Here is a 13,939-nt window from a genome sequence, read left to right as displayed (position 1 = left end):
CTAGTCACTGTGCCAGCAGCAGCAGAAGGGTCCACACCCAGAGGATCTTCAGGAGCAAACACAGGTTTTCAAATGAAAGGTTTCAGAACTGGAGTAAAATAGTTTTACATGAATTGCTCTCCAAAGCTGAGCCTGAACTTTTATATATTGTCTTGTTCTTGTTTTTGTGTGTTCTGGCCACGTTCCGGCGATGTTCCTCTAATAGTATAGTTGTATGCTGGCTGTATGGTGGAAGAAAACAGTAAATAAGGGAGAAACAGTTGATTTTGTACATAAGACAGTTTTGTTCTAGTTGTGAATGTTTCTTTTGTTTATATAAATAAAAACAGATTGTAAATATAAAAGTGTAAATAAAGAGTTTTCTGCAAAAATATCAACACAGTTTTCTTCTTAGAGTTCACCTATATGTTTATATATCTGTGTGCTCACCATCAGGTAATCAGTTTTAATAAGTTGTGAGTGCTGGCCTTAAAGCTTACATACTATTTCTAAATCACTTCATGTAATGATAACGAGCCATCCTTTCTCTAGAGGGGTCTCATAGCTTTTATCTTCATAATCTTTCTGTTTTCATTTGTAATATTAGAAACATGACTGCTGTCTTTTATCTGTGTGACTGTACAGCCTGTTTCAGACATGACCACCACACAATGTCTAAAGTTATCTTTAATACATGCAGCACACAGCTGGAGCTGCAGACAGTTTCTCACTTCTGGTGATAATATTTAGGTATTGCTTGCTAGCTTGAAACTTATCTACAAAAACAATTCAATAAGAAGAGATCATGTGGAAAAACTGAACATGATTTATTGAGATACAGAAATAAAACTAACTGTTTGGCAGTTAAGACTCCAATGACCCATCATAGCAAAAAGAATCCCAGCAGTGACAGGATTTTGCACAACAACCACCCCAGAGTCAACATGCTGATAGTAATGAAGATGAAGATGGAGGCTGGGACAGGGTTCTGAGTGACCACAGTGAGGAGGAGAAAGGAGAGGAGGCGGGCTGCATGGCTGCGGATCTGAAACGCAGAATGGCAGAAGCAGAAGAGCAACAGATTTAAAGCATGCAGAGTGGAGGCTGGCAAGAGCATGACTGGAATAAAGTAATGATGTCAGTACTGAGTTTGTGCTGGAAAATGAATAGATATAAACTGGCAGCCACCAGGAAGCAGACAGATGACTTATTACAGATCTTCCTTATTGAAATTATGCATAAGCTTAATTTTCTATGCCAACAGAATCTATCTGTATTATAGTTTTAGCTTTAGTCTTTGTATTAAAAGTTGGATGTCTGCATAATTGTAGACTATATGTCTGGTATGTATCATCTCAAAACTGTGATGATACAGTTTAGTCTGAGTTATGTACTTTGTGACAGTATAAGTACGTAATGCAGAAAAATTGCTCCACAGACCATAATACTATATAATATAAATAAAATGATAATGAAATAATAAGAAAAAGCAAAGTGAAAAGTAAATGTTATCCACAATAAGTAAATTGAAAATGGTGTTTAACTTTTGATAATGTAACACAAGCTTTGTCCCAACCAGGACTCGAACCCGCGCTCAGACGGTTCAGTGTAAAAAAAATCCTTTTTTTCCAATGCCTGAAAAGCTGCGATTTGATTGGCTGTTTCTCCGTTACACCTATACGCAATGGGCCAAACAGCGCCAGAAGACTATAGTGGACAAAAATATATTACATCCGTAGTGGTTTAGGACTCCCATAGAGAACGAATTGGAAACAGTTTAGGTAAATGGTAGACGGACTAGTTCTTATATAGCACTTTTCTATTCTACCTGAGCACTCAAAGCGCTGTCCAGGGAGTTTTGAGGTTCTTGTGCTTACAGTTTTCATTGAAGAGAAGCCCCGTCACTCTGAAATCCTCGATAAACTCTGGCTTTAACCCTAAAGTCAGTCAATCGGCTTTGTGTGTGACTGTGTTTGTGTGTCACTGCAGCTTGGGTAATATTATTGATTTTACTCCTTGTTTTTGGCAGGTGAGTGATCTACACTTTTGCACTGTGTGTATGTTTGCACTGTGTAAGATCCATTGGTCATCCTCCGCCATTCTCCTGTCTATCAACACAGTACTTGTGATACTTGTGATCATCTATAGATGTTCAACTGAATCATAAAAAAACATGTTTACTTGTTGATATCTAGTAGAAATCAAAGCAAAAGAAGATAAACACAACAGAGATGTAGAGCCAACTGGAACATCTTACGTTACCTTAAGGTGTTTTGATGAAACAATAATGATTAAAAATAAAAGCTTCTGTTGAAAATATGACTTTATTGAATTATATTATGGCTACATTAGTGACCTAAATAGAAAAATGCAGTTATTGTGGTTTGAGACATTTAAAACCAGTTATATCATCCCTGGAGTTGTCCAAGTTTTGTAACCTGTTGTACAAAACACATACATAAACATCTTACATCTGGTAGTGAATCTGATTTGTGTATGCAATGAGGCAGACATGTATGGTGTTTATCATGAGAGGGCAAGAACAAGAAGGCCCTGCATACATGCTATTTGCACAGCGATGTGTGTGCACTGGTGTTGTTTTGAACATACGAGTGTGCATGTTTGCTGTTGGCGGTGAAGGGTCATTGTGTGGGTGGTCACCACAGGTTGTGGGAGGCTGAATCAGCTTGAAAAGTTATGAAAATAGTCTTCCAACGTCCAAATATTAGCCCGTGTGAGAGGACGTCTTCCTAGACTGGGCCCCTGCATGAACACACACACACACAAACATGTTCTGTCCTTTTTTCCTTGACCTCCTGCTGCAACGCACACACAATGTTTCTCAGTCAGTCTTGCTGAAGGCTACTTGAATGCAGTGAAGATGAAGCTAAGCTGCCAGTAGTTGAGCAGTAGAGTGAGAGTAAGAGAGATGAGGTATTTGTTTAGCTCGTATGGAGACTCTGATGAAACTCCAAGACACGAGTCATAACGTTTAACCACAACAAATAGAGTGCAAGATGATGAAAGAAAAGTAGGACATCGGAGGCTGGTCTTTATTAAAAATGTACCATCTGATTATTTTTTAAGAATTAATTTAATTGCTTAATATTTTCAAAAGAAATATAGATTATGGCTCATAGCACAGACACACATGAGTGGGCGCGTACAGTTAGGTCCATAATTGGTTTCACAAAGACATTGCTCCGTTGGTTCTAGACTTCAGGCAGAGAACGACTGCAAATGATTTTCATACAAATATTAAAAACAATCCAGTTATCTTTGTATGTCTGTGCGATTACTTTTGAGCCTCTGGAAATGGCTGACTGTGTAATAAAATATTCCTAGTTCCTAAACAGTTAATGAAATACTTTTGTTAAACTGCTTAAATTAAAGTTGCAAGTCTGCAATTCAGCATCTTCATTTGTTTGATTTAAAATCCACTGTAGTGGTGTTAAAAATAAATAAATAAAAGCTACAATAATTGCCTTTGTCCAACAAATTTTAGATCGAACTGGACACACAGGACTGCACAGGTTCTCCTTGATTTCCTGATATTTTTTCCCCCCAAGATGGTACCATGACAATGTGCAACCTTTTGCAGGAGCACCCACAGTTTGGGGATTTGGTGAGACCCACACTTCCTAAACCACCAGATATCCCACTAATTTCCCTTGAGGGGTTAATAAAGTATCTATTGGTCTAGACACCGGTGTAAGAGGTGTTGTGATATAGTGGTATTGAAAATAACTGATTTATTAAGAAATTTGTAATTGTTCATTGTATAAACATTTGTATCACAGACACAGAATGTCTTCATCACCTCCTTGCCTGGTTCTGTCAGAGGTTTCATCCTGTTAAAAGGGAGTTTGTCCTTCCCACTGTCGCCAAATTCTGAAAAGGGGTCTTCCTATCTTTACCTTCCAATATGACGCACATTGAGGAAACTGTTGTTGTCATTTGGCACTATATAAATAAAACTGAATTGAATTGACACTAATATTTTTAGTGCAATTCATTTTTCAGAAGAGAGACAATAAGTAAAGCAAAAGTATGTGATTTACTCCCTGCAAAATTCCTATTGATCTTCGAATGTTCAATAAATATTGCAGTATTTTTATATTGTAGTATTAATCTTTACTACAATTATTGTCAATCTATTTGGCCATGATGATTTTGTAGGGACAAATCTGTCCTGACAGCTGGAATTTTTTGCAAAAATAAATGTAAAAGGAGAAAGCTATACACATTCTTATAGATGCATATGAGGAGGTGCCACTGCAGTAACGCTGACTGGTTCACGTCTGTTAACTCTGCAGGTTTGTGTGCAGCTAAAACTCACTTCTTTAAAATGTATCAAGGCTTAAATGTAATTAAGGGCATGACTGCTGTGAATGACAGGCTATTCATGTATGGCCTTTAACTCACAACTGTTTAAACTGCACTGGGGCTTAAAGTTAATTAAGATCATGCCTGCACTGAATGATAAATGGGTGCTGTTCAGTCTTGTCTGGTTGGATTTCTGTGAGGGTTCAGCTTTTCAGGTTTTCTGTTACACGTTGGGGGGTTTTTTTGGCTTCTCCTCCACCTTCCTGCTCAAATAACAAGAGGTTACGGTTACTGTTGGTATAAAGTGTTAAAGGGGGTCTGGTTATATTGAATGATTTTACATGATATGAGCACTGGCACTATTTTCTAACTGATACCAGATAGTGCTGGTGGATTTAACTCTTTCCCCATAAAGATGACATTTGACGACCTCGCCTGTTCTCTTAATGTAAAGTCTGGACACCTTAGTTTATCTCAATAAAGTTGTGGTTTGACCTCAAGTTGAATATTTTGTGGGTTTTTCCAAGGGTAACTGCATAGGCAGAGACCACCCTCACTAACCTCTGATGCAAACCCAGTTATTTTGTTCCATAAGCTTCAAAAGTTGCTCCTTGTAGGCTTACAAGTGTTAAAAAGTTGATGTTGTTCTCTAATAGTTGGTCAAACATTAGTTGAGTCTCTGCTGACCCAATTTTGATTGGCCAGTTGTTCACGGGAAGCAAACAAAAATCTTAATAATAGGTGGCAACACTCAGTCTATCAACCTGACCAGCCTTTGCAATTCAAAGAGAATGGCATGCATATTCTGCCAGCAAACGTGTGCCTATTTTCCCAGCCAAACCCCACATAAGGTTTATGATTTGAATGTGTAACTAAGTCTCACACAGATAAGTATCTAAGTATTCTCAAATTAATCATTAAGTATTGCCTCCAGGTCCAGCAGTCTCTTTGGTGACATTAGGGTGAAATAATATGGAGCGATTATTGGACGGTTGTCTGATATTCCTAACATCCACAAACTGAATGAGAATGTAAATGGAAGCTATGCAATAGCTCTTTTGTGCACTTCTATATTCTCGCTTTCTATTAAAAGAACTTCTAAAACTGTTACTTTAGAGGTTATTGCAGTGCACTGGTACTTCTACTTGTGTTTGTTCATTTTCTTTGGTTGTCAGTAAAGATGTAGCCATAGATCAGCACATCACAATGTAGGACAATGTCTCAAAAAGCAGAGTGGGCTGCTGTGCAGTCTCAGCAGCAGTCCTCGTGGACAACTGGTCACACTACCTGCGGTGCTTCTTAGTGGCTTTTGAGAGATCTATAAAGGATTAAGTATTTCGAGTGTGAAAGTGTCCCTGGATGTTTAGTATTAAAATGCTGCGTGTTTACGCAGATGTTGCTTCACGCTAATATGATGTAGGAAAACTGTAGGATTTCCTAACAGTCGGGAAAACGCGGTGCTCTTCCCATGTGCTGCAGCCCGGGCGCGTCTGACACGTTCCTCATTGCACGTCTCTGCGCCTCGCCAAGAAAGCAGCTGCAAGCCGTCAAACACACCCCCGCAGACTCTGGAGGAACAAGAGGCCTCTATAAGAACATTTTCACTTCTGGGGAGAGCTGATGGGAATGGGATTCACTTTCTTTTCTGTCTTCGCTCAATTTGACCCTACCCTCCTTTTTTAAGAAAAAAACCCCGAAATCGCTACTTTTATCTGTTTCTTTTCAAATTCATCGATCTTCTGCTGGGGTGAGGGGCGTGGGGGGGTCCTCTTTGTCTCTCATCAATGATAAACCTTCAGCTCCACAAGTGTTGCGCGGTCACAGCGCTAGGCTGTGATTGGTGGAGACCCAAGCTCCAGCCTTCGTGAACGCGCCGCTCTCCTGCGGATCTATATATCTCAGCCTCGATCTCGTCGTCACAGTGTAAAGTTATTCAAAGGCATCGAGCTCTAGCTGCGCGAACTTCTACCAAGAGAAGAAAAGAGCACCGCACGTACGCTGACTCGACCTCAGTCATGCCGGTGAACGCGCCCGCTGTCTCCTGTGTGTTTTTCCTGCTGCTGGTGTGTCATGTGCTGACCATCGACCCGCATGATGTTCTGGAGAAACAAGTGAGCCAGATGAAAAGGCGCCTCTCTTTGCAGAGCACAGGTGAGCCGCCACATGCAAGTTTTCACAGGTCGCATTTAAGCGTCGGAAACTGCGTTTTGAAGAAAACTTTACATGATGCGCATGCCTGAGGCCGCTTGTTGGCCCTAAAAAAGGAGCTTGAGAGGTGTTGTTTTTTTCTCCCCCTCATTGCGCATTTAATCTCATTGTAAGACAACCTGTTGGCCGTACGCGCCTCTCTAACCTCCTGTGCTGTTGGTGACTGTAATTCAATGCGCGACTCCGGTGGTTCGACCCTGTCCATGCACATTCCCTCTGTATCCCTTTCCCGGCGGAGCTGACCTGCAGACTGCACATCAACAGCAGGATGGTACAGCGCTCTGACAGCATGAACAATATACTAACACTCCAGTAGGTGGTTAAAGATTCACTGAGACCCCCAACAATGTCTAATCTGTAAGGAAAACTGATCAAAAAGTACTATTTAACATTTAAAAAATGTCTAAATCCTCTTATTTACATTCCATACACTTACAGATAGGTTTCTGATAGAGTTGGGGGGATCGATCCAAACATGATACTGTCGATACCAACGTTGCTATTGCTGTTGGATCGATATTAGCTCGACAGGATCGATACTTTGTTTCTATCCTCTTAAGTTCAGTATGTAGCCCAGTAAATTGTTTTTAATAAATTATTTTTTATTGTATTTGTTTTGGAAATGGAAAAATCTATACCTCTCCAAAAACACGAGTTTCAAAATATATGAAAAGCTGAAAGGTGTGTTTTGTTTGTTAATTAAGTATTGTGGGAAGTAAAAAAAAACCCACAGTAATGTAACGGTAAAATGTGTTCAGAATTTGCAAATCGATGATGATTCATCTACTAAATCATGACACACTCCTCTCCCCTACATAAGCTGCCTGTTTATGTTAAAAGTATTATTATCGGTACTGGCCCTGCATTTCCAAATTTGCAGTATGGCACGCTACTAATTTCTGAAAAGTGAAGGCCAAAGGTCTGAGGCTGGACGGCAGATGCGTATTGTTTTTAATTCCACAGCAGCACATATTATTCGGCAGATGCATTTACCTGGAAAGTTAATGCTGATCTCTCACTGTGTCTCGTAGTGGAGATCCAGAGTTGCCTGGTGAGTTCAGGTGATGTTGGCTGTGGGATGTTTCAGTGTTTCAGCAACAACTCCTGTGAAATCCAAGGGCTGCACCACATATGTCTCACTCTGCTGCACAACGCTGGACGCTACGACTCGCAGGTGATAAGCCCGTATGTCTCACATTCACACTCAAAATAAACTAATTTATTAAGTCAGTTGTGTGTCGTTACGCTTGTGGGGCACTAACTGACAGGCTTTGGGGAAGTTCAGAAGTTACCTGGGGCAGGGTTGGAGAAGGCATATCTGGATCCGTGTTTTTATTTCATTTAATCCCTTCCATCATTGCACTCATTTGTGAGGAATGCTTGTTGTATAAGAAGCAGTGTATCGTTATGCATGGCAGCACAGTTACAGAACAGCGTGAGAGGGGAAGTGAAAGGAGAGAACAGGAACATCCTGTCCACATTACTAGAATAGAAATGTATGAGAAAATGATGCAGGCCTAATGTGTCCCCAGTTTGAGCAGAGACAGAAGATGATGTTCTTTGAGGATCTCTGAGTGAATGTACCTGATACAGATGGTCGTGGATTAAAGGATAAAGTGTTGCAGGAAACATCTTCAGTGCTTCTTCACATCGGGGTAGAAATGTTTCATAACATGATAAAGATGATCACCCAGAAGAATTTTGTAGAGATTTGCAGATCCTCTAAGACCCAATACGTGCCAGTAAAAAGCCCCCCACAGCATTACAGAGCCACCGGATCCCCTCAATGTAGGGGTCAAGCATTTAGGCCTTTACCATTCTCTTAGTGTGCACCACTTATCGCTGGGGCACTTGTTGAGGGTATAGATGACAATCAGAAATTTGTTTAGGTCAGCGCCAAATGTTTTCCTGTTTTCTTCGCTGCTTAACTCTCAGATTCAAATTCATCTTTGTGCATGCACAGCCACCCTCTTATTATATCTTACTCTGTTTTTCCTCACATAAGGTACTAATGCGCTAGCAGCACTGTCATCAAATGACCTTACTCCAGTTGAGCAGTTGGACAAATACACTGACGATTGGGCGAGTTCACCAGCTGTCATGAAGATCCATATAGAGCATCCACAGAGGTCAAACGGTTTTTGTGCCAGGCTGTCAACATGTTGGGTTTTTTTTCTCTCTCTGCTGTAAAAGTGGATGAGGATAGTCTGGCTTTTAGAGCCTACCCCAAGTGGCTGTTGGAAGAACTGCCAACAGTGTACAGAATGTAATTTACAAAAAATATTCCTTTTAAAGTATACAGAAATAACGTGAAATGCATTACAAGATATTTAGTTTACATATTCAAAAAGGAGTGTGAAGAAGCGGACATTTATTTAACCTCACCCCTTCTCTGTAAGTCACAAGTTATTATTTTTCAATACAGTTCTATTTACATAGCACCAAATAACAAAGACAGTTGCCTTGAGGCACTTTATATTGTGAGGTAAAGATCATACAGCAACACAGAGAAAACCCCTACAATGAGTTGTCCCTATGAGTAAGCGCTAAGCGAAAGTGGGAGGGAAAACCTCCCTTTTAAAACAGGAAGAAACCTCCGACAGGACCAGGCTCAAGGTGGGGGACAGCCATCTGCCATGACTGGTTGGGGGTTTGTGGGAGATGACTTCCTTATTGATATAAATCTCAGGAACAACAATATATACATATGATCAACTGCACATAATGTGATATTTGAAATACAAAATATTATCATGTGTAGTTTTTATAATAAGACAAATACCTAAAATATTTAAATGCTGATTGCCAAATGTATATAAACACAGAGCAGCACATATCATATCTGGATGTTACTTCAGCTCCACACTCAAAATGTTTCACTCCACACACAGAAACACAAAACCTTTCCTGCTAGTATGCACATTAACTTCAGTCTCTTATAGAAAACATACTTTCAATATTTCCCTGCTGTTCCCTGCTACTGCTATTGTCCCCCTTTGTTCACAAAATAAAACTTCAAAACTTTTTTTATATTCCTCAAGCCATCAAACTTCTAAACACGAGCAACAGGTAGGTTGCCCAGTTGGTCTGGCCAAAATCACCCCTAAGATCCAAGGAGAGTGAAAGTGTTTTTTATATTGTGTGTGCAATGTCTTATGCTTATGGTGTATACACATGTGGGGCGACTTCCGCTGCAATCACATTTCTCCACAGGGACATAAATATAGAGAGACGTATGATCTAATACCTGTTTTGCTTTATTACATCCACCAATGAGGTTATGTTTTTGGTAGCAGAGTTTTGAATGAATTCTGATTAAACTTTGTAGGAGTGTAGAGAAGTGTTCGTGTTAACAGTCCATTAAAATTTGGCTTACATCCACCGCGACCTTCAAGGTCAAGTTAGCGATTTACTGGTTCAAAACTGACAAAAAGCCTTAAAACTTATATAAACTATGACTCTTAAAAGTGTGGTGTGAGTTGTCAACATATAGAAAGTAATGTATAAGGATTTAAAATATCATGTCACCTTTGACCTCTGACCCACACTTGCCTTCTTTCAAGTTGACCCCAAAATGCGTTGCAGCTTTAAGGAAAGAGAAAGAGCTCTCTAGTGAGTTAGAAATATACTGTAGCATAATATTATATAATAAGCTCAAGCAAATCAAGTTATTATGCATTACCTACTCCTACATTATGCTTATATATAAAACACAGTATTATTCCCTGGAAAGGCCACACTGGGTGCCTTGGCACAGGCTTGTGCTTTTTGAGTGTTTCCTTCGATATTTATTCGAATGTATTTTTTGGCATATTGTGCTGGCTTCAGTTTTCAGCTCCAGAGTTTTCTTGGTTGAAAATTATTCAATGACACTGAAAACAGCAATAAAGTGGAAGTTTTACATATTTCCCAATCCTACTGTTTTCTGAAGTCTTTCCCATTGATTGGAAGTGTCAGCTGAACCAGTCTCTGCAGTCTGTTGTTTACAGTGAAGCCTCTTTGAAAGTGACCTACGCTTGTGACCTACAACTCTTGTCATTAACGCTCCGGGCTCTTGTTTTGTAGATAGACCTCTAATAGATTTCACACCTCATTGTATGTCAGTCATAGTTGCCCTTTAAGATGAACTAGATAACTGAACTTGGTGTCTGTCAGCACTGCAAGCCACTGGATTGCATAAACATCACTGGTAGTCTCTTCCTGCATGTATTCTCCTTTGGATGTTTGTGTCTTTCCATCAGAATAAACAGGACAGCACGGCGACTGATACACAAACTTGAGGAATAGTCCAAACTTGCATCTCCTTTCTCCTGTTCAGAATAATCCTGGTTTTCAGCCAAGATTAGCAGGAATAATAATGGTATTAATACACTGAAAGACTTATTTGCCAATAATACCTTACTGTTGTTTGAACAAATGACAGAGAAATATGGTTTCCCCCGAGAGGATTTCTTTTGCTATCTAGACATTATATAATAAACTGGAGTTTTTCAGACCACCAGCTGTGTGGAAGCATTCCTTCACTGATTCAGGTTTTTCTTTTATCAGTCATCTTTCTGTATAGAACTCATTTCTATGACCATAATTTCTATGATTCATAATTGGGATAGTGGAAAACTGATTCACATATCTGCTGCTCTGCTGAGCTTTTTATTGGTTTTTTTAACTAATTATTTTCTTGTAATTTGTCAACCATTAGTCAATGAAGCGCTACAGGCTGTTGTAATCGTTCCTGTTCTCGGTACTGGCTGTGGTCAAACTTGTCGCCTAGTAGAATTTATCAATACATTTTTCCAGTGTGAATTCAATGTAAACTAATGTTTTTCACAGTGACCCCATTCACAGAGCATTTAGTTTTCTGGTCTCTGTACACCACCACAGTGGATTTCAAATCAAATCATTCAAGTGCAGATTTTAGCTTTAATTCAAGGGATTTAACAAAAGTATTGCATTAGCTGTCGCGTTAGCAATTCAGCACAAGAGTTCCTCAATGCAAAGAAATGGGATATTCTTCAATGGCCAAGTCAGCAGGTTTTCAGCCTCTGAAGATAAAACTGAAGTTAAAGAGAGCCACAAACAAGCTTAAACTGAAGGTGGCTTCAGCATAGTCCTGACATAACATCTGAAGGGAGGAAACACAGCATCTGGTGATGTCTGATGGTTCTAGACGTCACACAGTCGGTGACTACAAACCATTTTCATCCAACTATTTAAAACAATCCTTATTTTAAAATTATGTTACTTTTCAGCCTCTAAAAATTGAGGAATGTGTATAAAAATGGTTATATTTCCTAAACAGTACTTTAGGTAAACCCCTTGATTTAAGGCTGTCACATATTGATTGTTTGTTTTGTTTGCATAGCACTTTCATAGAACTTAGAGGAACTCAAAGTACTTTATAGTTGACTGAAAAGATGATAAATCAAACATGGACATAAATAATAAATCAATAATAGAATACAAAAACTAAATAGAAGTTTTTGAATCTGATAGAAAAGACAATTGCAAATAAAAACATGGTTGCAATAAAAGATTATGTGAAAAAAAATCATATATAGGTTTCCCTGTAATCGTCCACTCACTGTTCTTCTTTTTCTCGCAGGGCAAATCATTTGTGAAGGACGCATTGCGGTGCATGGCGGTGGGGCTGCGGCAGCGTTTCAGCTGCGTCAGCCGGCGCTGCTCGGCGGTAAAGGAGATGGTGTACGTGCTTCAGAGGGAGTGCTACGCCAAACACCAGCTCTGCCTGGCACTGCGGGATCACATTGACACCGTGGGAAACCTGGTCCAGTTCCACCTAATGTTTCCTCCCGGGTGAGAAACACAAACACACACAAATTAACCACTAACAGCCACAATTTTATTATCTTTTTTTTTTTTTAAAGAAAAACATGGTGGGAGATGCAGTGCTCTTTCCTGCTGAATGAGGAGGATTCACAGTAATCAGTGGGTTTTGAACTGCTGCATGTGTTTTCTTAGGTTCACTTTGGTAATAATTTTACAGTGTTTACATTTTAACATGTTGCGGTTAAACATGTCAGTGGTTTAATCACAAAGTAAAACACTTTGGCAAAAAAAGGTAATAATTGCTTCTTTATAGCCATATGTATGTACAAATAATACATTCAAAATTATGTCATTAATTGCTCAAATGGAAAAAAGAATAAAACTGCGACATTATTCTATTGTTGATTTTGGCACTTCCTGTGACTGTTTTTCTAAATGTACATTTGGACAAAACGGCCAAGTATTTTTCTGATGACCCTGATGTGTTCACGTCCTGCCAGGCCATACGTGGAGCTGACGAACTTCCTGCTGAAGTGCGGAGACGAGGTCAGGACGTGGGTCGGACGCCGTTTGCGTGGGCAATGCGAGCAGTACTGGGGGTCGCTTTGCAGCAACTTTGCCGGAAACTGCCCCCTCTGCCAATCCGATACCCTCCACCAAAGCACTTCCCCATCCACCAGTGCACCATGGCCCATCACTGCTGGGGGACCCCTGCAGCAGCCAACCAGAGAGGCTAAACCAGAGGACAGGAGCAGGCTCAGTCAGATAGACAACACAACTGAATCTGGTTCAGTTGTGTCTGAGAAATCCAGTGTCACTCCTCCATAGACAGATAGGTGGAAACAGAGTACACAAAATACTATAATACTAGCAGTAGTGGCTAAAAGTATTCAGTGTAGTAATACTGGTGAAAGTAATGCATCATAACTTATTCAATCTGCTGGGCATTTGTGCTCCATTAAGGATGGAAGAACAATTATCTACCTCACTTCAATGTCACAGTAGACCACTGCAGCTCAGCAGCTGGCATGGACACACCCACACACACACATACACAGAGGTAAACACAACAGGAATCAGTAGGTCAAGTGTAGCTCATGGCTCCAAGTCAGTATCCTGTTTACAAGCCCAGTTCCAAAAAAGTTGGGACGCTGTGTAAAATGTAAATAACATTAGAATGCAATGATTTGCAAATCTCATGAAATCATATTTTATTCAGTATCAAACATAGAAAACATACCAAGTGTTAAAACTGGGACACTTTACTGTTTCATGAAAAATATTTGCTCAATTCGAACTTTTACACAGCATCACAACATTGTTGGGGCCGAGTTATAAATCTGCTTTTGTATTTATGGAGAAAGTCATATTGTGTACAATGGAGATAAACAGACGAGGCGCAGTGTGCAGAAAGGAAAGCACTCATTGGTCAATATGTGTTAGAAATATATATTTTTAATGTTCGCTTGTTCACATTTCATACAGACCCCTGGTGTCGAGAATATGTTGTACATTTTTATTTAAATGGATCATAAAAACTCTGTTGTGAACAGTTTTTATTTGAATGTTATTAAACTGCAGCGACACTGATGAAAAAAGAGAAATCTGTTATTTAAATCAGTCCTATCCTGTTGAACAA

General features: G+C 39.7%; 1 protein-coding gene and 1 long non-coding RNA gene across 3 annotated transcripts in view; both read left to right on the top strand.

Moving 5' to 3' along the window:
• The window catches only part of LOC112848055 (uncharacterized), a 5,068-nt gene extending 2,001 nt beyond the window's left edge, over positions 1–3,067 (top strand). The window contains exons 4-5 of one of the 2 annotated variants that reach the window (XR_003221965.1): positions 5–64; positions 2,009–3,067. This is a non-coding gene — a long non-coding RNA (uncharacterized LOC112848055). Of the gene's footprint in view, positions 1–4; positions 331–2,008 lie in introns of those variants that run through there. The other variant, XR_003221964.1, reaches the window with a different exon arrangement.
• LOC106098364 (uncharacterized) overlaps positions 1–13,939 on the top strand; it is a 25,272-nt gene extending 11,333 nt beyond the window's left edge. Inside the window, exons 6-9 of the mRNA XM_025911080.1 lie at positions 6,172–6,456; positions 7,545–7,687; positions 12,116–12,327; positions 12,801–13,939. Coding sequence (XP_025766865.1) covers positions 6,172–6,456; positions 7,545–7,687; positions 12,116–12,327; positions 12,801–13,128 — 968 coding nt within the window. The 3' untranslated portion in view covers positions 13,129–13,939. The remainder of the gene's footprint in view (positions 1–6,171; positions 6,457–7,544; positions 7,688–12,115; positions 12,328–12,800) is intronic.

This window comes from Oreochromis niloticus, linkage group LG10 (assembly GCF_001858045.2).
Source record: "Oreochromis niloticus isolate F11D_XX linkage group LG10, O_niloticus_UMD_NMBU, whole genome shotgun sequence".
NCBI classification, from domain to species: Eukaryota; Metazoa; Chordata; class Actinopteri; order Cichliformes; family Cichlidae; genus Oreochromis; species Oreochromis niloticus.
Note: the sequence above shows the minus strand (reverse complement) of the source record. Positions and strands in the feature narration are given on the sequence as shown.